The sequence below is a fragment of the Trypanosoma brucei genome, chromosome 8 (assembly GCF_000002445.2).
Source record: "Trypanosoma brucei brucei TREU927 chromosome 8, complete sequence".
Taxonomy (NCBI): Eukaryota; Euglenozoa; class Kinetoplastea; order Trypanosomatida; family Trypanosomatidae; genus Trypanosoma; species Trypanosoma brucei.
In genome coordinates, this window is record NC_007281.1 from 159,062 (window position 1) to 179,576 (window position 20,515).

At 46.5% G+C, this 20,515-nt stretch overlaps 10 protein-coding genes across 10 annotated transcripts, besides 4 other annotated features; all 10 read right to left on the minus strand.

Moving 5' to 3' along the window:
- Nucleotides 1–20,515: part of a sequence feature (sequence corresponds to BAC RPCI93-12O16) that runs on past both edges of the window.
- Nucleotides 152–174: a sequence feature (AT_rich).
- Tb927.8.550 (peptide methionine sulfoxide reductase, putative) lies at nt 669–1,202 on the minus strand (the record flags this gene model as incomplete). Its single annotated transcript, XM_841799.1, has 1 exon — nt 669–1,202. One exon carries the CDS (start codon nt 1,200–1,202, stop codon nt 669–671), a length of 534 nt encoding a protein of 177 aa, XP_846892.1.
- Tb927.8.560 (hypothetical protein, conserved) lies at nt 1,783–3,516 on the minus strand (the record flags this gene model as incomplete). Its single annotated transcript, XM_841800.1, has 1 exon — nt 1,783–3,516. One exon carries the CDS (start codon nt 3,514–3,516, stop codon nt 1,783–1,785), a length of 1,734 nt encoding a protein of 577 aa, XP_846893.1.
- Nucleotides 4,148–5,143, minus strand: Tb927.8.570 (proteasome regulatory non-ATP-ase subunit 10; the record flags this gene model as incomplete). The annotated part of the gene is made up of 1 exon (XM_841801.1): nt 4,148–5,143. One exon carries the CDS (start codon nt 5,141–5,143, stop codon nt 4,148–4,150), a length of 996 nt encoding a protein of 331 aa, XP_846894.1.
- Nucleotides 5,560–6,627, minus strand: Tb927.8.580 (hypothetical protein, conserved; the record flags this gene model as incomplete). Its single annotated transcript, XM_841802.1, has 1 exon — nt 5,560–6,627. The coding sequence occupies one exon, from the start codon at nt 6,625–6,627 to the stop codon at nt 5,560–5,562; it is 1,068 nt and encodes a 355-aa protein (XP_846895.1).
- Nucleotides 7,478–9,514, minus strand: Tb927.8.590 (carnitine O-palmitoyltransferase, putative; the record flags this gene model as incomplete). Its single annotated transcript, XM_841803.1, has 1 exon — nt 7,478–9,514. One exon carries the CDS (start codon nt 9,512–9,514, stop codon nt 7,478–7,480), a length of 2,037 nt encoding a protein of 678 aa, XP_846896.1.
- Tb927.8.600 (hypothetical protein, conserved) lies at nt 10,923–11,834 on the minus strand (the record flags this gene model as incomplete). Its single annotated transcript, XM_841804.1, has 1 exon — nt 10,923–11,834. The coding sequence occupies one exon, from the start codon at nt 11,832–11,834 to the stop codon at nt 10,923–10,925; it is 912 nt and encodes a 303-aa protein (XP_846897.1).
- Nucleotides 12,155–12,183: a microsatellite.
- Tb927.8.610 (hypothetical protein, conserved) lies at nt 13,277–15,922 on the minus strand (the record flags this gene model as incomplete). Its single annotated transcript, XM_841805.1, has 1 exon — nt 13,277–15,922. One exon carries the CDS (start codon nt 15,920–15,922, stop codon nt 13,277–13,279), a length of 2,646 nt encoding a protein of 881 aa, XP_846898.1.
- Tb927.8.620 (RNA-editing complex protein MP42) lies at nt 16,327–17,508 on the minus strand (the record flags this gene model as incomplete). Its single annotated transcript, XM_841806.1, has 1 exon — nt 16,327–17,508. One exon carries the CDS (start codon nt 17,506–17,508, stop codon nt 16,327–16,329), a length of 1,182 nt encoding a protein of 393 aa, XP_846899.1.
- Tb927.8.630 (lipoate-protein ligase, putative) lies at nt 17,805–19,343 on the minus strand (the record flags this gene model as incomplete). The annotated part of the gene is made up of 1 exon (XM_841807.1): nt 17,805–19,343. The coding sequence occupies one exon, from the start codon at nt 19,341–19,343 to the stop codon at nt 17,805–17,807; it is 1,539 nt and encodes a 512-aa protein (XP_846900.1).
- Nucleotides 19,747–20,088, minus strand: Tb927.8.640 (hypothetical protein, conserved; the record flags this gene model as incomplete). The annotated part of the gene is made up of 1 exon (XM_841808.1): nt 19,747–20,088. The coding sequence occupies one exon, from the start codon at nt 20,086–20,088 to the stop codon at nt 19,747–19,749; it is 342 nt and encodes a 113-aa protein (XP_846901.1).
- Nucleotides 20,146–20,173: a sequence feature (AT_rich).

Consider the following 20,515-nt stretch of genomic DNA (forward strand, 5'->3'; position numbering starts at 1 on the left):
TGCAAATGTAAGTTTCTCACAACCAACGACCCGGTTGCAAGTGTTAGATGCTGATGATCCCACTCGCCACCAGTCGTCAGTTATTATACGAAATATGCTTCTTCAGCACGATGTTTTCCCAACTGCGCCACGCGCCGACAAATTAGAAAAGAAAAAATATATATATATATTATTCACGACAGCCGCGACGAAAACACCATCTTCTCTTTATTCAAACCATGAGGTTCATTTTTCTTTTCTCTTTCTTGGCTGTCCCCTCCTTTGCAGTTGGAAAAAAAAAAATTACAACAAATACATAAGTTAGGGACAGTTACCGCTCGCTAACTTACTTTACCCAAGTTCACTTACTCCTCTCGTTTCCTTTGAGTCGTGAAATACAATTAAACAAAGAGATTAAACACTTTTTTTTTAAATGAGAGAGAGATGAAGCACAGAAGGGAGAAAAAGGATCCAAAACAGCCCCTCCCCCCTCACCTGGAAAGTTACCACCAGCATGAAGTGTTCGCTACGCGGTAGGATGTGCTTTAATTCTTTTGTTTTAAATGTTGGAATCCAACCGAATACCTGACAGCAACGTAGTTGCTGTCGTACAAACCGGTTTATCAAAAAAAAAATGAAAGGAGTTGAGGGAGATTTGAGAGTTCTCTAGGGGAGAAAAATTGTGCCATTCACCAGTAGAGACGGTGTGCACAATACCCATTGGGGTTTTCCTCAAGGTAATTTTGATGATAATCTTCAGCAGGATAAAAGCGAGACGCCCTTTCCAACGTTGTTACAACCTTAGCACTACTACCAAATGCTTTAACAATATTCTCACGTAGTTTTTCGTCGCCGCCATTCAACTTTTCGATGAAACTTTCCGCCTCGTTCCGCTGCTCCTCATTGTGATAAAATATGGTGCTTCGATATTGTGTACCGACATCGCCTTCTTGTCGATTTAGCGTGGTGGGGTTATGCATGCGGAAAAAAAAATTGAGTAGCGCGTCGTACGTTAGTTCATTAGTGTTGTAAGTCACTTGAAGAACTTCTGCATGACCGGTGTCCCCTTTCTTCACCAATTGATAGTTCATCTCAGGAAGCTCTTTTCCTCCCATAAAACCAACCTTGTGGGAAATGAGAGCAGCGCCAAATTGTCGCACGAAGAAATGTTCGGTTCCCCAAAAGCAACCTGCAGCAAAAGTAGCAACAGCATTTGGGTTCATTTTGTTCGACACAAATAGTGCGTATATGCTGAAAATGAAGAAGTATTCCCTCCCCCACTGCACACGACCGCAAACAGTAACAAGTAAATACAAAATTGATAAATCAACCGCTTACAGTAGCGTGGATAAAGCGTGCAGTTGTAGGAACAGTAGACACTTTGTCGGAGGCTATAAATACTTGAGAGGCAGAAACGATCGGGGTGGGTGAATTATTCGAAAATTTACGAGGACCGTAAGCAATGCCGACTAAAAGGGGTCGAACAAACCGCAACTACCTTCTACGGAAATGACTAGCGGTACCGGAGGGGGGAAAGAGAATCACATAAGTTTGGTGGCCTCGTTACCATTATCTGCTTAAGCGTCTACATGGAAATACAAACTAATACTAGTTGGAGAGGGATGCGAAACGTAAGTAGGATTGGAGAATGGGTAGGGATACCCCCTCCACCCTATAGTCACAGTAAAAATAAAGCGGTAAAACAATCCGCACATCGATATGAAGGTTTCCACCGTATTCATTTTCCTTTTTTTCTTCTTCTTCTTCACGACATCGACAACAACATATATTCCTTCTAACACCCTACCGGCCTTTCTTCCGTGAGGTACCCAGGACCTTTCTAATGAGGAAGCGGGTTATGCCCCCAACAACAAAAGCTGCAAATGACACAATAGCGACTCGCCTCAGTATGCGTATTGTTGTGATGGGTGGACTGGCAACGGCAATCTCCGGCTGTTTGGCAACAGCATACACATACTCGTTAAGAGTGGCAATCTCTGTTTCCTCAGGGTTTTCCACACTTGTCGCAACCGGTGGCCACAACAATTGGTTTTCACGACAAAAGGATTCCATAGCAAGCTGCGCCTCCGCAACGTTTTCCTCAATTTCGTGGGAAACTTCAGCCTTAGTGGCAACAACTATGAAAGGCAAATTGTGGCATTTCTGCTGCGAACCAGTGGCTCTCACGTAAGCATCCATGATTGGAGGTGTCGTCTTCGCCACGCGGCTTCCATCATAGCAGAGAAGAACCACGTCCACTTGTTTTTCCTGCACGACATTTTCTAGTAGCTCACCAGCTGAATCGATAGGAAGAGTAACGTACGCCACTGTTTGAGGCGCTTCTTCCATACCCTTGCGAACGAAAAATGTCGTCGTCCGGACATACGTGACCTGCTGTATTGTCTGGTCATCGTAGAGTTCATCATCATTAGCCGTTAAAGTGAAAATAAGACTCCTTCTACCGCACCCGGGAGCACCAAGGACCAAGACAGTAATAATATTTGGCACCGTTTCCCCCGGCTCCCGATACGGGCGAGCTCTGCGAAGCTGGAAGAGGATGCTTGTGTCACCTTTGTAACCCCAGTAAAGAGCATACTGAATAACCACCTCACGCTTCACTAACGCCATGTACTTCCAATATTCGATAAATTTATCCAGTGGTATCCGAGACTTAATGAAGCCGCTGATGTGCGCCCATGGGCAGCCGGGAGTGACGCTCCACATGTCGTCAATATCGTGGAACCGCTTAAGTTTGTACAAGTTTCTAAAAAACTGAATGGCATGATGTGATAAATAGGTATTACATTCCTTGCTGACGCGAACAGCGTTTATATCCCGCCAAGAGTATGGCAGCCCGGTGGGATGTAGACCCGTGATGTGCAGCGTCGCCCATACCTTCCGTGCATCGTTCTTTAACAAATAGGATACTTGGACAGCTTTGAACAAATCGAAATTCATTGGAATGCTAGCGTTCGGAATTGACACTTCAGCCAGCATATCGGCGATATCACCTTTCGAGAATGAGACTGACGCAGCGGAACGCTGCCATGCCAGAATTTCTTCCTCATTAAGCACTCCGTCACCATCCTTGTCAAAAAGCCAAAAGGCACGACGTAAGGACAATTCCCCAGTTTCTGTTATGCAGCGGGTACTACTGTTCCATATGATGTGTAACGGTGAGAGTCCAATGTCAACCACCGCTACCCGTAGATCATTTAAATTATATTGACCATAGTAAAAGTCACAACCCTGTAATAACGTCAATGCGTCACTCGATGTTCCCGGAATGGAGATGGTGGGTTTATTGTCGTAACTTGCTTTTGAAGAAGGTGTGATGGCACCATGCGTAAGAACAACAAGATGACAAGTGGACAAAAGGCGGCTGTCAGCACGCTCGACACCCGAAACAGAGGTACATGTCACTTCATACCGTCGGTTCCAGGCGTGATGTTTATTTTCCACCATGCCACCGAGTGCCGCCTCAACTGAACTAAAATCGGTGCCGCACACCAGCACACGAATGGATGCCAGTACCATTGTCGATGTTAAAAGAACACTTATTGGTAATAACTTAACAGCAGCTGTTTTTTTTTTAAATGAAAAGGGTCGAAAATTAGAAGGGAAATATACAACGAAATGGTGGTAACGCACTCAACAAAGAACAAAAAAAAATCTACCCATCCGAAAGGGTGACGAAGAGGGGAATGAGCGAATACAAACTTGCACATTCGGTAGCCAATAGGGAAAAGGGACAAAGGAGAAAGAACGCCTATAACCATATGCCTCAGAAAAGAAAAAGGAATTTTAGAAACACTCAACTTCCAATCGGTGGAAGAAAAGGTCGCGCGAGTGGAACACGGAAAATCATCGGATTCGTGCAGTGCATATCCTGTTGCTAGTTTCCCTCCGCCTGCTTCGTGTCTTTGGTTTTGTCTTCATTCTTCCCTTTCCATCTGTTCGCCTCGTCTCTTCTGTGGATATGCATCGCAGCAAGGAAGCATGGAGATGAGTTGATCACCTTCACGGACCTTCAAGGATGGGGAAAGCACAGGGTTAAATGACAAAACATATTTTTGCTTGGGAGATTAACGTACGTGAAAACACGTCTTTCCTTGCGGCTTTTGGAGGAACATGTGGGCACACCTCTCCTTTTCAACACCACACCCCATTAGTCCTCCTTCTCTTCGTTCTGATCGTCGTGCTTACCCTGTAGAGTTTCTTCCTTGCTCTGTCGCTCTAACTCTTTCTCCAACTCATTTGCAAAAGCCTCGTCATCGGCAGTATTTGTTGCGTTTGACCCCGCCGCAGCCTGTCCTTTATTAGCCTCCTGAAGAGACAAAAGCAACGCCCGACGTAACATCTCCTCTTCGGTCATATTTTCCAGGCTTAGTGCCTCCTCATCCATGTTTATATCCGTTCTCTCCACCGTTTCACTTTCAGCAGCATTAGAATTTAAAGCCGCCGCCGCCGCCTGACGTCGCTCCTCCTCTTCAAGCGACATTTGAATGGCGAGCACCATTTCCGGGTCCATGGTCGGATCCACGGAGAAACCTGCAGAAGAACCATTGAAGCCTCCTCCACTTACACTGCTGTCCTCCCCCATAAATATGGCGCTCGACATCAAACTGTCAATGAGAGGAACTTTAGCTGGTACGCTTAAGAACCGTGAATTTCCATTATTACTGAGCCTCTCAACGAATGCAGTCAGGCGCGGAACGTTCGAAGGTACACCTACACTTACAACATCGACTGCTACGCTTTCTTTACGAAGTTTCTTCGCCAACTTCTCCAACTCACCGTCTGTTTCTCCTAGCGGAGTACCAATAAAGGCGACGATACGTTTTTCTGCACGCGGGTTAGTTCGGTGGCTTAAGGCAAGGCACGCAATTTGCAGCCCTTTGGAAAAGTGGCATTGTTTTCCACTGATTGAAATCTTCGACATGGTGGACATAACGCGATCCACATCTGAGGTGAGGGTTTCAAAGACTGTACAGGCATTGCCTCCGAGTGTCAAGAAACCCACAGTGTTCTCAGCGTTGGCTGATGTTTTCGCATTGGCCAACAAAGTTGCCGCCTCCTGTACAACAAAGAAACGATTGGGATGTTGATCTCCATTTCTCATAAACTCCGAGGAATCTAGACAGAGAAAGCAAGCCTCAGGCATTGTTAGGACGTACCTCGCGATGCAAATTGAAGTAGATCCGTATACTTCAACAGGTGATTATTACCTCTTTTTACTGCTACTTTTTTACTCCTTTTTCCCCTTCAACTAATTGGTTTCTTCCTTTTGTTTCTTTTTTCTCACCTTTCTGGGGCCAGTAGAGGGAAAGCAAAACGGAAAGAGAGGAAGAAGATAAAATGGCACTGTACATAGAACACTGGAGCGTGCTACCATCAACAGATGCAGCTACTTATTTTTGTGTTGGTATTGTTAAAGCGGATTTCCTTTCCCCCTAAACTCTCTTCCCTTTCACATAAATAAATACTAATAACCTTGCCCCACCAGCCGCCATCTGGCTTCCCTGCTACCTCACACATACACGACACGCAGGATCTGCTTCACCCTACATCTTAGCGGTACTATGACGGATGCCTCGTTTTTGTTAACGTTTCGGCCAACAAAAGGTGATAAGAATTTAATGCTTCCTTCGCTTGTTGGCGTACCAAAAAAATAGCTGCTGCACGCCGCCACAACAAAAGCTGTTCCCGCGCCAAAAGCACCTCAGGATCAGATAAAACAGACATGTTGACGCTTGCGGGATTCTTGGCGCTGTCCTGAAAGTGGCGAGAGAGTTCCTCCACGTAGCGCATTGCTCCAACCAAATCATGCATTGTGTGCAGCTGTCGGCGGTCGCGAAGGAGGTGGTTGCGAAGTGCCTGACGCTCCTCCTTCATAATGATATCGCATCTGCTTAACATATTAGCCTCTAATGCGGTGGTAATCTTCCGCAACACACGGCAAAACACATTTGGTGGGCTTTCCCCCATGCTAGGTTTCTGCAATTCGATATAACGCGCAGCAGCGGCATCCACTGCACGATCAAGTCCTTCCATACAGAAGACAAAACTATCACTAGACTCACTAATTGAGGTAGGGCAGCTGAAGTTTGTAGCTTCATCCAACAGACTGTCGCACACGACGCGAACAAGAGGCTCAGCGACAAGCAGCTGCCGAATTGTCTCGGACACTCTCTGTATTCCTACCTTCTCACCGTGGTTAAGCAGAAGCGCAAAATTGTGAACCTTACTACAAGCCACATCGAAACCAATAAACTTCCGCATTTCCCTAGCCATATATTGGTAGTGATTTGTAACCCCCTTGAGAACTCCCAGAGCTTCTGGTAGGGCTCTCAAGTATGAATGTGTTTCTTTATTAGTTTGTTTGTACCGCTCGAACCGATCCTTCCAAATTGAATCCATTGCCTCGTGAAGAAGCACTGATTCCTTCCGCTTCTGTCGCAGCAGCTCAGCTCCAGCTAAACGGGCTTCATCAAGTGCACTCGTTTCCGCAAGAGAATCGGCGTACTGCCTGTCAAGGTCAGCACGGCGGGAGCGTAATTTGCCCCACCGCGCCCCCCACACTAACGCTCCAGCGAGCGACACGCCACCCGTCACAACGGCGACGCCAAGAGAAGAGTGTGAACTCATTGCACTTTTTTTCTCTGCATAAGTGTGACGAAATTTTAAAAAATGGAAAGAAGTATGGGAGCACGAATGTTTGAAGGTTCACAAGCCGAGTGTACGGGCATCAGAAAATGTAACTGGTGCGGTTCCCTTTGTTTGGATAGGGAAAGCAGGCTGGTGGCGGCAGCTCTAAACATATATGCAGTGATTGTTAATTTTCAAAATAGCCCCCTCCAAAACATAAATGAAAACCTTGACACCAATGTTTGCATGCACACAGGCATGTAGACCTCGCAAAGACAGTTACACAAGATTCATGTTCTGTCGAACGGTAGCGTATGGTGGAGATGTGATTAAAAACCCCCTCGACAGTTAGGTTAATAACGATAGTGCGGTCCCAGCTATGGCGTCTGCAGTCACAAGCATACCAACAAATAAACTTCGCCACAATGAATAAAGAAGAAAAAATTCGGCAACCGGTCCCCACAGCACTCATACACAACGTTGCTTCACCGAAAGTAGCCACACATTTCGGTAGTCCTCAGGGAACTCTCCGTTCTTATCACCGATACCATTCTTCACACTCTTATCGTTGGTTCTGGCGGCGCCGGCAAAGCCAACCGCGCGCACGCAATGAACCCGCAGCGCCCTGATGATAGTATAACCACGGTAGAGTCGCACCCCACTTTAATCCCGTGAAAAGTAAAAAAAAGCCCACAGTAATGATTAGCCGGCTCGCGAAGAAAGAGAAAGTTAAACATCTGGGTGCCATGATTTCAGAAACAAGTTGTGAGGTTCGTGACAGCGACAACAGTGACTTCTTCGCCTACTTTGGCTATCCGCATCTCTACGGCACATCGCCAAGGGAAAGTTCCTAAAGCTTCGACTGGAGTGGAAGTGCCGTGCGATCATAGAGGTCTTTCACTGCATCTTCGATAGCATTCGCAAATGCAATAGCAACATTTGTTTCCTCGCACGCTTGATCTCCAGCCAGGGGGCGCTTACACTCCGTGAACGCAGAAACAGTAAATGAAAGTTGTTTCGGAGAGAGTGAGTATCCAATGCCAACACCATCAGGATGAGTGGCTGCGAATGAAAAGGAGAGTATTCCCGGGGCCGACATGTTAGACGTCGACAAATAATCGGAACAGAGCTCTCGAAGGGCCTGCGAAGCGAAGAACATTTTCTCCACGTGGGTCACACCTTTGTTAACATCCCAAGGCACATCGGTCGAAGGGTTGTGGTGAAGCCGTTCTTGTACTTCCTTATGGAAACGAGAAAGCAGGGTTACCGCACGATGAAATCCCTTTCCGCTTCGGCAGAGAATAATGCGCTCACGGTGCTCCTCACTAACATTATGAAGGGCCGTTCGTATATTTGGAGAAAAACTCCGTTCTCCTTTCGCGGATTCTACCAATTTAGCAAGGGTCTGCGTGCTATGTGTAACTGTCCTGAGGGTTTCTGTCCGACCGTGATGATACTTTTTCATCAGAAGAGCGCAATAGGTCGAGCGTTGATCCCCAAAAAGTCGCTTCTGTGCAATGTGAAACGCTGCATGCATGAAAGCATCGGGACTCGATCCACAACGTTGTTTAATTTCGTTGGTCCCAAAGTCGTTTACCCGTCGCAGGGCCAATGTCATTTGTTTTACCCTTAGGTTATGATCCCGGTGAAATTTTTGAATATCTTGGAGTACGTGAGTGCAAATGGCATTTCCCCAATGCACCATATGCATATGTGCCTCCATTACCGTGAGGCATGTCTTAGGAGGGTCGATTGCACCGGTAAAACATCTGGAAAACGAAACATTGTAGTAATTGACGAAGGCGCATACGGCAGCGAGAGTGCTTCCGTCGCCCCACGAGTGCTCCATGTTACAGCTGCTTTCGCCATTTGGGCCGATAGCGTATGTAACGTTCATATCGGGGTAACGATTCTCCGGACAAGCGCCTCCATGTAAACAGCGTGAAAGATCGGTGTTTTCGTCCAAGGCAATACCAAAACTACAGGACGTAATTTCGTCCAGTGCTTCACGTGAGGACTGTTCTAACCACAGCTTACCAAACGCTCGTGCCCATTTTTTGCGGCAACCGTTGGCCAGAACCAACGGAGTGCTTCTATTTCGCGGTAACGATAACGCCTTGCTCTTTAGAGCTTCTATCAGATGTGCATTGGCAATAATTTCCTCCACGCAAATCCTTTCTAAACTGCCATTTCCGTTTATCCCACCGAAACGAATCCAATCAACAACGAACGCATTACCTCTGTGGAGCACAAGGACTTTGTTTGTGAGAGACCAACGCAATCCGTCTACACCTTCATGAGGAATACGGACGGTACGAAACAAGCGGGTAAACTGATCGCCACATAAACTGAGATCCAAACGGCACATCTTGGGCACACGACCCTGAAATTCAGGGGTAAAAAACTTTGGATTTCCCAGCAAACTGCGGAAATGTAAAGAAGCCGTGCCAATAATGGAAGCGCGTAGGGCCTGCATTGAAACACCAACACCCTTTGCAAGATTGTCAAGAGGCGGACTATCCAGCTGAAGAGTGTAATTCCAGCCGAAGGGAAGTGGATCTCTGGTGCTGAGGTACATGGCGTTCCACAGAGGTGTCATGTGTGATGTGTGCAGAGACTCGTTGCAAAATTGCTTGTAGGCCTTTGCGATGGATTCCAACAAACGGAAATAGGCCACTGCATCTCTCAATTGGTCCGGCGCGCATCCTTTGCTCGCCTGAAGTGACAGCAAAACGCCTCTGATGAATGATAAACTTTCCTCCTTGTTTTCTACATTACCCAGAGGTTCCAGAAACCTTACGTAGCACTCAAGTATTTCTCGTAGCGATGGAAGCGGTAGCGGCGACTCTTTCGCCACCCGACGTTTCGACGTGGACACCCGTGTCATTTGCTTAACGCACCTTTATCCCGGATCACGATAGAGGATGGAAATACGAGTATATATACACATATCTTCTCATCACTGGAGTTGTTAAGGGCATATGATGGAATAGTGGAAAAATACATAAATACGGTTCGGTTTTCAGTGTAAAATCACGGACAAACAAACACGGGTTGTAACAACCGTTTTCCCGTTGTGCTGACAAGAAGGATCAGCAGGGAGTGAGCCAAGAAAAGCTGATGCAAAGAACACAAACGATCCATGACTTAAACTCTCGCAAGAAACCCAGTTGTTTTCAAACCTTCATTAAAATTTCGTTGTGTTCACTTTGGGTGTGATATTTTCGTCTCATCGTACACGATTTGCTTAACTAATAATAACAACAAATCATCGACGAAAAAAAGGCGAAGCCGTGACAAATGTTAGGATGCCACCTGATGGTATGAACATGTGTTTCCGATGTAAACACAAACCTTATGCCAAGAACACGGCGTGCAACAATACATCGGTGCACTTCTCTTTAAACCAATCCTTGAACAAACAATCCGACATTGTAACATACATATATATGTATTTAGTGCATCCTCGAAAGCTTTCCCCGAACACCACCCACCTGAAAAAAAAAGAGTATTAAAAGAATAAGAATGCATTTGTATACGGTAACGAAGTGCAGGAACAGGTACGAACGGTGTCATTGCCGACTGGCAATTAATCCGTGGCAAATATACAGTGGTAGCATCGTCAAAATTGTAAAAGGGAAAAGTTACGTCAAAAAAAAAAAGAATATTTGGCACCAAGCATACTCTTGCATCCCCTTACAACCACGTCCACAGTGGCATTCCCACTGCTCAGTCTTTCCCACCCATTGTTTGACATCAACTTATTGCAAGTGGCCCTCATTTTTACCGCGCCGATGGCTCTACGCCTCTGGTCCCTTTACCTTAGGTGCCATGGTCACAATCGCATGACTTTGCGCTTTTGACTTTGCACGCAGTTCCATCGCTATGGCCTGGGTGTTTTTCTTATGTGCGCGCTTTATTTCGATTGATTCCTTGGCTGAAACTGTGTGGTGCTTTGCTCCTTGGGCGCGCATTTTAGCCTCGCGTCGACCCTGGTTGACACGATTCTTGTCGCCACCTCTAGTAATTTTTGCTGAATGTCCCATCACAGCAATGATACGCCCCTAGGTATGTGCTTACGGGTAGTGGTGAGGTAAACCCTTGGAGACACAAAATACAGGCGTTTGGTGAGAGAGAAATAGCCCTGGAGTACTGTTATGTTTTGTTCGGAATACACAAGGTTTCGCGCACAAAATGGGAAGTACTGCCCAGAAAAACGGACAACTTACACGAACTTCCAGGGGAAGATGTGGGAGAGGTGCGTTTACAAATCTTAAGTGATGAACACAAAGCAATTAGTTCATCTCACTTTCGCCACGGCGAATAGCACGGCTTGCCTTCAGCTCCCTTCGTCGTGCATCCACCTGTAGTTCATGTTGGTATTCAGCCCACTGGGAGCGCTCCAGAAATCTCTGCTTCTCCAAGTAACTATCGTCCTGGCGCTGTTGCCTGAAGCTCTGGAGGGAAACACCTTCCTCTTGCAACTCCTTCGTAAGGTACCGTTCCCACTGCGCATGTGACTTTTGGATGAGACCTGAAGAGGTTGACATCGTGCGCACGCCAGAAGAATCTCCCATTGCGGACTTCTTTTCCCCTGCCGCAACCCAGTGACCGTGTCGCTCACGCTTACGACGGTGTACCACTATGCCACTGCGGTCGAGTTGTGCACATTCACTATGCACTACAGGTCTGAAGTGTTGCGGTTGCGATGCTTCGGTCGAGCCTTCACCTAAAGGAGCTTTGAGTTTGCGGAAGAAGATTGGGTTCGCTACAGCCAACACTTCATCGAAGCTCTGCGAACGCGCTAGGGCATCTGAACTCGACAGAACTGAGAGAAGCCGCTGGAACAGGAGAGCGTTGGAGAAAGTGGACAGAATTACACCGTCATCCGGGTCCAATGTACCTTTCCGCATAGAGAAAGGCTCTGCAATTTTTCCGTCATGCAAAGGCACCGTATTTCCGACCTTGCGCTGTGAAAGTAACCTCCGGAGTCGCTGTTCCCGTTCCAAGCGTTCCGTTGCTACCGCATCACCACAACCCCCTCCTGTTTCCCTTATGCGGTCAGTGATGGAACAAGTAGAGGAGATGAGGGACACGGAGTCTGAAGAGGAACTGCGGTTGGATTGTGTAGAAACCGAATCATCACCATTGTCACTACCGGAACTGTTTGCAACATCGGTTGAAGTTGAAGAAGAGCTGGAACTCATAATCTGCTAACAAAGTAATGGGTATTCAATAAGGAGTTGACTAAATTTATTCCCAGATGCAAGTTCTCCCCTGCCTTTTTTTCGCCTCCGCCTCGGCCTTCCTGTCCACTAAGTTTAATAACAGCTATAGAAGCTTTGCACGGTTCCAGAAGTTGATATTCGGTATTGTTCCTTCCTTGTGAGTGCTACATCAAAAGGGAGCGGAAGCAAATGTGAATTCAACAAACAGTACAAGGGTGGATGTTTTTTCCCCTTCATTTGTATAAAAAAAGTAACGCTATTACTGCGATTGAAAAGGGACACAGTGTGTTCGGACAAGAATATATATATATATATATATATATATATAACAACGTAACCATCCGCCTGAACGAAAATAAAAGAAACCGGATAACTTGCCGATACCCAGTCGCCCAACAGAAGTGTCACATGCAATTCGTATGGGGATGTTTGCCCGTTATTTTCGATTAGTCCATTGAGCATAATGTCCCTCAGCGATTACAAGGTGAAGAACATCACGAAGACTCTAACAGGTTGCCACAAACTCCAACACAATCATTTCATGTATTTGCCGCATCCTCGTACGTGAAAACTCCCAGCATACGGCCTTTTTTCTTTTTGCCCACCCGGTTATTGCGAATGAAACCCTCAACAATCGAATTTTTTTACCTCCCAGGCACACCTACCCTTAACTTCAGGGTGCTGTGAGGTTAGCGACGAATAAAGAAAATGCTTTGAAAGCGTCAGTAACTTGTAATACGTAGTATAACGCACATTACGTTTTCATTTTTCTTTTTAACATTCTTAGGATATGCTGCAGAAGTAAAGTAATAAAGAAAGGGAAGAGTTCAAATTCTAAACGTGGTTGAACTACCACATGCATGTAGAGGAAAGTCGAAAACCAAAGGAAATGAAAGTGTCAAAACTATCAATACGTCTATAGCAGAAAGAGAAAAGGGAGTAATTTTAGCACAATGTTTACTTCCTCCTCACCCTACGTTCTCCACTCGACGGCTTCACGAATACAAAATCGGTAATATCTGAGGATGGAGTCAGCTCGCTGAAGCTACTTAAATAACCGTTTTCTTTCTTTCGATCGAAGTTCTGTATGTCTTCCGACTACTTACGTCGAATAATCACTAAAGTAGTGCATCTGTTACTCAGACACGCGCTCATTTTTAGATCAATGTTTTATCCGAACCATCTCTAACTTGCCAAAAAATGACAAAAAACACGCACATACGGAAAAAAAAACTAAAGTACACAATAAATGTATGCATATGTTTTCATTGCTCTATTATTACTATTTGTTTATTAACCCAAACTCCGTGAGTTTCTTCCTTCCACAAATGACCTCTCTATAAGCAATCTCTTCTTTTTTTTTGTATCGCCAGTTAGACCGTTTTCATAATCTATAAGAATCCCCACGTATGTGAGTGTTCTCAAAACTGTGTGCCAACCCCCACACGCTGCTTTTCATTGAGTGTGAGGAACGATGACACAATAACTGTTACCACACTATTTAACTCTTCCAAAATACCAACTGCAACGGCGCCCAAACTATTTCCTCTACTGCTCGTACCGCCGCTGGCATTAAAAGAAACCGGCCTCCCCCCTTGTGTTATGCCATCCCTTGTGTTCTTACTGGCAAGCGCTGTAACTACTTGAAGTCCTTTAGCCACACGTTTTGAAAGGAGTGCCAACTGTTTAACAAGACTACTTCGTGTTTGTAGAATAAATTCAAACGTATTGCGTACTTGTTTTAGGTAGGCTTCGTCGTTAGCGGAAGGATTCGTTTGCCCAGTGAGAATGTTTATGTCGCCGAACAGTTGGAGATTCTTGAGCACACCGAAGAGTGGATCCTCAACAGAAGGTTTGTTTTCTGAAGAATTTCTCGTAGTTGCATCCACAATGGAACCAACAACGGTGTTAAGGGCATTTCCAGGGGTTTCATCCATTTGCTTCGCTGTAATGGTGCCACTTGGTGTGGGGTGGAAATCACCAGTCTCAACACCACTGGCGGCATTCATAAAGTTCACAGATGACAGGAGAATAGGCAAGGTTTTCTTCAGGAAGGAGAAATTTTCGGCAGTTTCACCCTCATCTCGCGCAAGCAGCATAAGTTTGTCATATATAGGATCATTTGTTGATCCTGCCAACGGGTGCTGCAGGTACGCGAGTAACTGCTCATACACATCCGGATCGCAATCACGCAGGGACTGCAAGTAACGTGAAAGAGGCCCATTGCGCTCAAGAAGTGCAGACTTGGTGCCTTCATCATCGCTAATGTAGAACTTGTCGGGATTGTTCAACATTGTCGCGTTTAAAAGGGCAATCAAATGAGGATCAACAACTTTGTCTGCTAGCTTGCGACGGAAGCCATTTAGCAGTACTGCCATATCTCGTTCTTCCTCTTCTTTGCGTCGAAGTGTGTACTCCATGGAACTCAGTAGTGTCCCTAACAGCTCATTCTTCTTTCGTAGTTCTTCCAGTTCGTTGCTTAATGCGACACCACCGTCACGGGACGAACAAAACTTATAAGCGTCCGTGACGCCTTTAGTTTGCAATCCCTGTGCTGTCGCTCTGTGTAAGCGATCATATTCCCCGCGGACATGCTCTAATTCCAACGATTTGTCCCTCAGTTGCCTCTCCAAGTGCAATTTCTCTGTGTTCCTGGCCGCCAACTGTTGTTCCACATCTGCCTTCTCTTTAATCTTCTCAGAGACGTCCGCACGCGCTTTTGAGGCTTCCGTTGCCGCGTTGTTCAGGTCATTTCGGGTCATGTTAAACTGTCTTTCAGCGCCATCGGCACGGGCGTTCGCGTCGGCCAATTCCTTGTTGAGTCGTTTCACTTCGCTCTCCAGCTCCTTTATGCGAGTGCTTGATGACACGATTTCAACCTCCTTTTCTTTTTCTAAATCATCTACACTTACTAGCCTTAAACGCAACTCCTGCGCTTCGTTACGCGCGGCTTGAAGCTCTTCTTGTAACTTTGTAACGGTCACTCCAGCGGCAGCCACGCGGGTTGCGAGTTTGCTGTTTTCAAAACTCAGTAAACATTTGGCATCCTCCACAATTTTTTCTTGTTCATGCGGACCCATCGCCGGTGTCGACTGCGATGGCACGTAGTAACCAGCAACATCCCATATGTGAGCCACACTATCATTTCCAATCGTCCATGCGCGGACTGTTTCCGCAACATAAACCCGCGCCGCCCCGTAGATAAAGGCGTCGTGGGCGCCATTCACGCGGATTAGCACTTCGTATGTATGAGCATTAACTACGGCAACCACTCTGCAGTGTGTTGTTACCAGCACTTTCCCAGTGATTGCCTGCAACGACGTGACAGCTTCCTTTCCAATCAATACCCGGCTCTTCAGAGTAAACAATACAGGTTCCAATGACCTCCTTTCCTCGGATTCCGCATCCAATGAATACACACTAATGCAACCACTCCTACGTCCCACCCAAAGGGTTGAGGTTGTAGGTTCGACGAGGAGGCGTGTAACGTCAGAGTTGTCCTTCAAGTGTTCGACCACCATCTCGCCACTATAAGGATCCCACACTCGAAGCGACCCATCGCCATGTCCGCTAATAATCAAACCAGCAAAAACTGTCACATCTGCAGCAGGGCTTGAGGAGGTGTAAGCCATCATCTGAGCTTTACTACTTGGATTCCATTGGACTATTCTACCTGTTTCAGAGGCACCGATGACCGAGTGCCCATCAAAGATTAATGCTGTTATGGGCGCTGCAGTGCCTGTACCCATAATTGCAATTTGACGTTTCCACCGTCTCCTGGTGGCCTCAAATATGTGAACGACACCTTCAGAACTTCCTGCCCACAATTCATGGTTTACCAATACCATACACTTGAAGTGCACGCGATTGTTACCTTCGGCAACGGCAATGCGCTCCAACAGTTGGCCGTCTTGTGCATTGTGCACAGCGACACCACCTTTAAGTTCGGCCACCCAAACAACTTTACCGACAACACAACAGCAACGAGCATTGCATTCGAACGTCCCTACGGGTGCAAGAGGGAACGTTGCCGTGGAATCACCTCCACCAGCCTTTTTGGGACCCATCGCTATTTGATTGCACGCCTTTAGAACCCTCCACCGACCCTCGGTTTAAACAACTTTTTTACCGTCGCCGCAACGCTCTTCCCTTTCTCGCTTGGTCACTTATGAACATACGAAAATAAAAAGCGATGTGGTTCAAGGGAGGAGACTAGTACATACGACAGTGTGTTGCAAAGAAACATGATACGACGATGCCCAAGGGCAGAACAACAACAAGAAAGGCAAATAAACAACAGTGCAGCGTGATGGCGTGTAAGTTCACACTCTTCAAACTGTAGAGTTCTGTCCTCAGTTTTCTGACCCCATTGTTAAGTGACCGGTTTTGTCAAATCTTTCACAGCCTCCTTTTAGAAGTTAATGGTTCATATAGTGCTTAAGAACTGCAAAGATTAACACCATGTTGCTTCTCACACCTTCAACACTGACCCACAGCCCGGGTGTACTTGTATGACAGGATAGTGGTAATACTTTCGCATGGAACCATCATATTGAGGCACCATGCGCAGTCTGCCAGTGACGAGGAACCACTCACCGTCACGGAGTTGCTCTTTCACCCTCGAACTATAATCGCTATCAAACACACGAACTGTATGAAAGTCCTTATCCGGGTCCCCAGGAGAGGGTCCCTCGAAGTCTGTGATGAGTGTAAACTGGAGAACTTTGTCTTCAAATACAAACCCTTCCTGAATGTTTTGCACCACGCCCAACATAACACAATGATTGACACAACGCCAATGTGCAGCCACTTCACCCTCCTCAGGTGCGTTCGGCGCGACATCAAGATGATATTGCGGGGCTTGCGGGAGTATTGTTTCTTGACTGTGAACATATTGTGTTCCCATGGCTGATCTGCCAGTTTCCTCCTCAGTATGGGAAAAACCCACACTTCCAACACCTGCTGTAGTGGCGCCACCCTGCAGCACTGGTTGAGCACTGGCGCCGCCAGAACTTGAAGATGATGTCGGCATCTCCATGTTGTGCTTCGCCTGGTAATGGTGTTGAAGGGCGGCTTCCAACCGAAATGTTTTCTGACAAATCGTACAGACAAATGTTTTTTTGTCCGCGTTCTCGTCGGAAAGGGCATTTCCAGAAGCAGAATTAGCAGCAGTGGTAGTAGTATTAACGACATGAGAGGCAGCACCTACTGGAGTTCCAACGAGCCCTATGCCACCCACGGGTGAAAACGGTATTCCGGGAAAGCTTGAATGCGTTGGTGAGGTTGATGCGGCCTCCGTACCGGACGTCGAAGATGACGGTGGCGGTGATGTTGGTTGCGACATTGCCCCTTGCGGTTTGTTTTTTATTTCTTCAGGGTTTACTTCCTCCAACTTACCCCCCTTGTTCATCATAGCCTTTGCCTTCCCTGCGTGCTTGGTCATAATGTGATGATTTAAGGCATTTATAAGACGAAAAGCCTTACCGCATTCGCCGCACTGAAAGGAGGGAGTGTCTGGTGTGGAAGCCAAAAGACATTTTGTAGCTCCATAGTAACGCATGGACGAGACATGAGGTGATGCGTAAGTCGACAAGCCACGCTGCGACAACACAAGTGGTAAAAACCGCGAAATATGTGAAGTAACACGCTTCATGCACTGCTAGAAGAATAGAGTTCTTCACCAGTCGTTTACTATTTTTGTATTCCTTGCCCTACTAATTCTACCAATTGCCTTTTCCCTTCTGTAGCCTTGTAGTTTCAGTTTCCCTCGCACCGCTAAGTTCCGCACAATAGAAAAAGAGAACTACGGGACATAGATAAGACATCAAGTAAAAAAGTGTGAACGTGAAGTATATCAAACCACAAAGGAAATTTATTATTTTTTTTTCGCTCTTTCTGCTGGGACAGCAGTTCGACAATCTCCAGGTAACGATAAAATGTAGTAATGATTTAATAACTTATGGGGTAGAAGACGTTTTTACGGCGCCAGACATCCAACACAGCTTGTAGAAAACGTTGGATGACATCGTGACTGCGTTCTCTTTCTTCCGCCAAAGAGATTACAGAGCCCACAGCCTCACCATTTCTGGAACCACCAGCAGAAAGCTGGGAAATAATAGCGGGCAAACCACTAATAATTTGTGAGCACTCCAAATCAATTGCCGCCGCCAAAACCGAACATTTCCCCCCCATATCAGCAAATACGTTATCAACGTACCTGCCCTCAACTAAGTACCGAAGCAGGCAAGAGAACCATGGCTGCTCCGGCGCCGGCTCCCCTTGTTTTATCCAATAAGCCGTTATGGATGTCACACGGCGATTTTCAATGAGTGTGATAATGTCCACACGTGTGCACGACTGTAATAACCACGCTATTAATGAAGGGGGAAGAGCTGCATGTTTAGAGAAGGTCTCCTCCGATGCAAGGATGTCCGCTAATGTGATCGCAACGCGCGTTTCAAACTTAGGCATGTTAAAAAGCCAACCAAGAGATTGCAGACGCACACATTCCTCGCGCACTGTTTTGGATGCCCCGGCGCAGGGACGTCTGTTTTCACCATCGATCATCACCGTTCCGTCCGCTATGGCTTTGGTAGTGTCCAGCGTAAAAACAGCAGCAGTTTCCCTGCATTCGCGAGTTCGCTTTGACTCCACCGTGTCCACGTTATCGCCAAAGTTCAGAGGGTTAGTCTCCCATGGAGCCTTATGCGCCAAAATATCCCACGAGTGCTCAACAAAGAATCCCGCCATGGATCTTAAGATGAAATTAACGGGGTCTGCGCTTGCCGAATCGGTCAGAACACCGGCTTCCTTTAGTGTTGTCGTGCGCGAGCAGACAGATCCCACAGCCGCCGTGGTGAAGGATATGTAATCCCCCTCGCGCTTCAAGTATTTACCCAACCGACTACCTGACGAGGAAACCAATAATGTAAAGTGATGGCAAGCAATATCCCTCTGAACGCGCATTGCTGAACCCGTGATCTTCATTTCGTCGAGAAATAAATCGTGTCTCTTCGTCGTTGTTATTCGCTCGGGGCCGATCCCGAATTCTCGGCAAAGGTGCCAGCGTAACAGCTGAATAGATCGCTTCGGTTCATAAGTGTCACGATGAGTGAACACAGAAAAACTGACATTTCCCAAATCATGGTAAACTGCACCACCACCGGAGTTGCGGCGCGCAATGCTCACGCCATCGTGATGTGCTGCTCGCAGAGCAACTTCAGAGAATATGTTTTGGTTGCGCCCGACAACCACACAAGGTTTGTTAACGTACATGAGGAGAAGGGCCTCCTGCCGCCGTAGAACGACACCACGAAGAAGTGCCTCCTCAGTGGCGAGATTGTCATAAATGACATCCGAGTTCGATATGAGTGCCACGCTTCGCTGTTTGTCCGATAGCAGCCGGTCAGAACGAATTGAAGCGCCGTGGCGGTTCACAAAATCCAATAGAGATATCGTGGGGCGCAGAGACAGTCTGGCAGCGCGCATTGCATCTGTATGCGCACCTCACCTCCTTCCTTCTACACACAACAAAAACAATGGGAACGTTAAACACACGAAGACAGACACATAAGCAAGATTGCTGGTACTCACAACCGATTAAATAATAGTAAGCAACATTTTTACTGTGAGGGGATCAAGTCAAACCGCGCAGCACACCACGTTCAAAAGATGGGCGAGTGTTTTCCTCATCGCTGGTTCATGCCGACGTGGAACAACAACAACGCATAAGTGGTTTTTTTTTTGCGTCATTGGATTTGACAGATCAAACAAGGAAGAGGGAGAGAGAAAAAACTGTCTGCAGGCAACGAAGAGTACAGGCACATCAATGAAAAAAAAGGAGGGAAGAAAAGTGTAAGACTGGGCACAACACAGCAGCCACGGCAATTTATCACATATCGGATTTCGGTGCCTCCACCGGTGTTACATTTCTAGGATCAACTTCTGTTGCGGTGTTACTCTGAGAGTGACGAAGAAGGAAGAGTGCCAAGTGATCTATTGGATTAGCGGGCCGAAGGCGGCAGAGATCCTCTAAACCTTCCGTCAATACGGCCATTACATGAGTCTCCAGATACTCCGGTACACTGAGTGGTTTTGGTAAATCATCAGAGGGGCCGGAACACATACCTTCCCTGTTTGGTGTGGGACCCCGCGTTTGATTCTGCACGTCCGTAGCGGGTGAGCCGGGTTCACCAAAAGATGCATGAACAGTGGCTTCACTCTTCCCCTCCATGTCTGTGGTACTATTCTCTTTTTAATTCTTCCTTTACCAGCACTACTCCAGTAGTTCAAATTTTTTTTTTTGTAAAAAAAAAAAAGATGACACAAGGAAAAAAACGGGTAGCTGTTGATTGACACACGGTTGGACTGTTTTAACACAGGTACCACATCAAACGTAAAGTAGAGAACGAGAGGGTAGTTAAGGGTTAAGAGAATCAGTTAATCCGTTACACAAACAGCACACGGTTCCACTTTCATCATCGATGCGATGTGCGTTAGGACGTCTTTTCTTTCCTTCTTTCCTGTTTTTTTTAATCTCTCATTCAAATAATGCGAATGCCAACACAAATGTGTCAACCATACTTACTCCTTTGATGTGTATTTCATCATTTGGGCGCGTGGGTACAACACACAAACACACACATGCACACAAACATTGC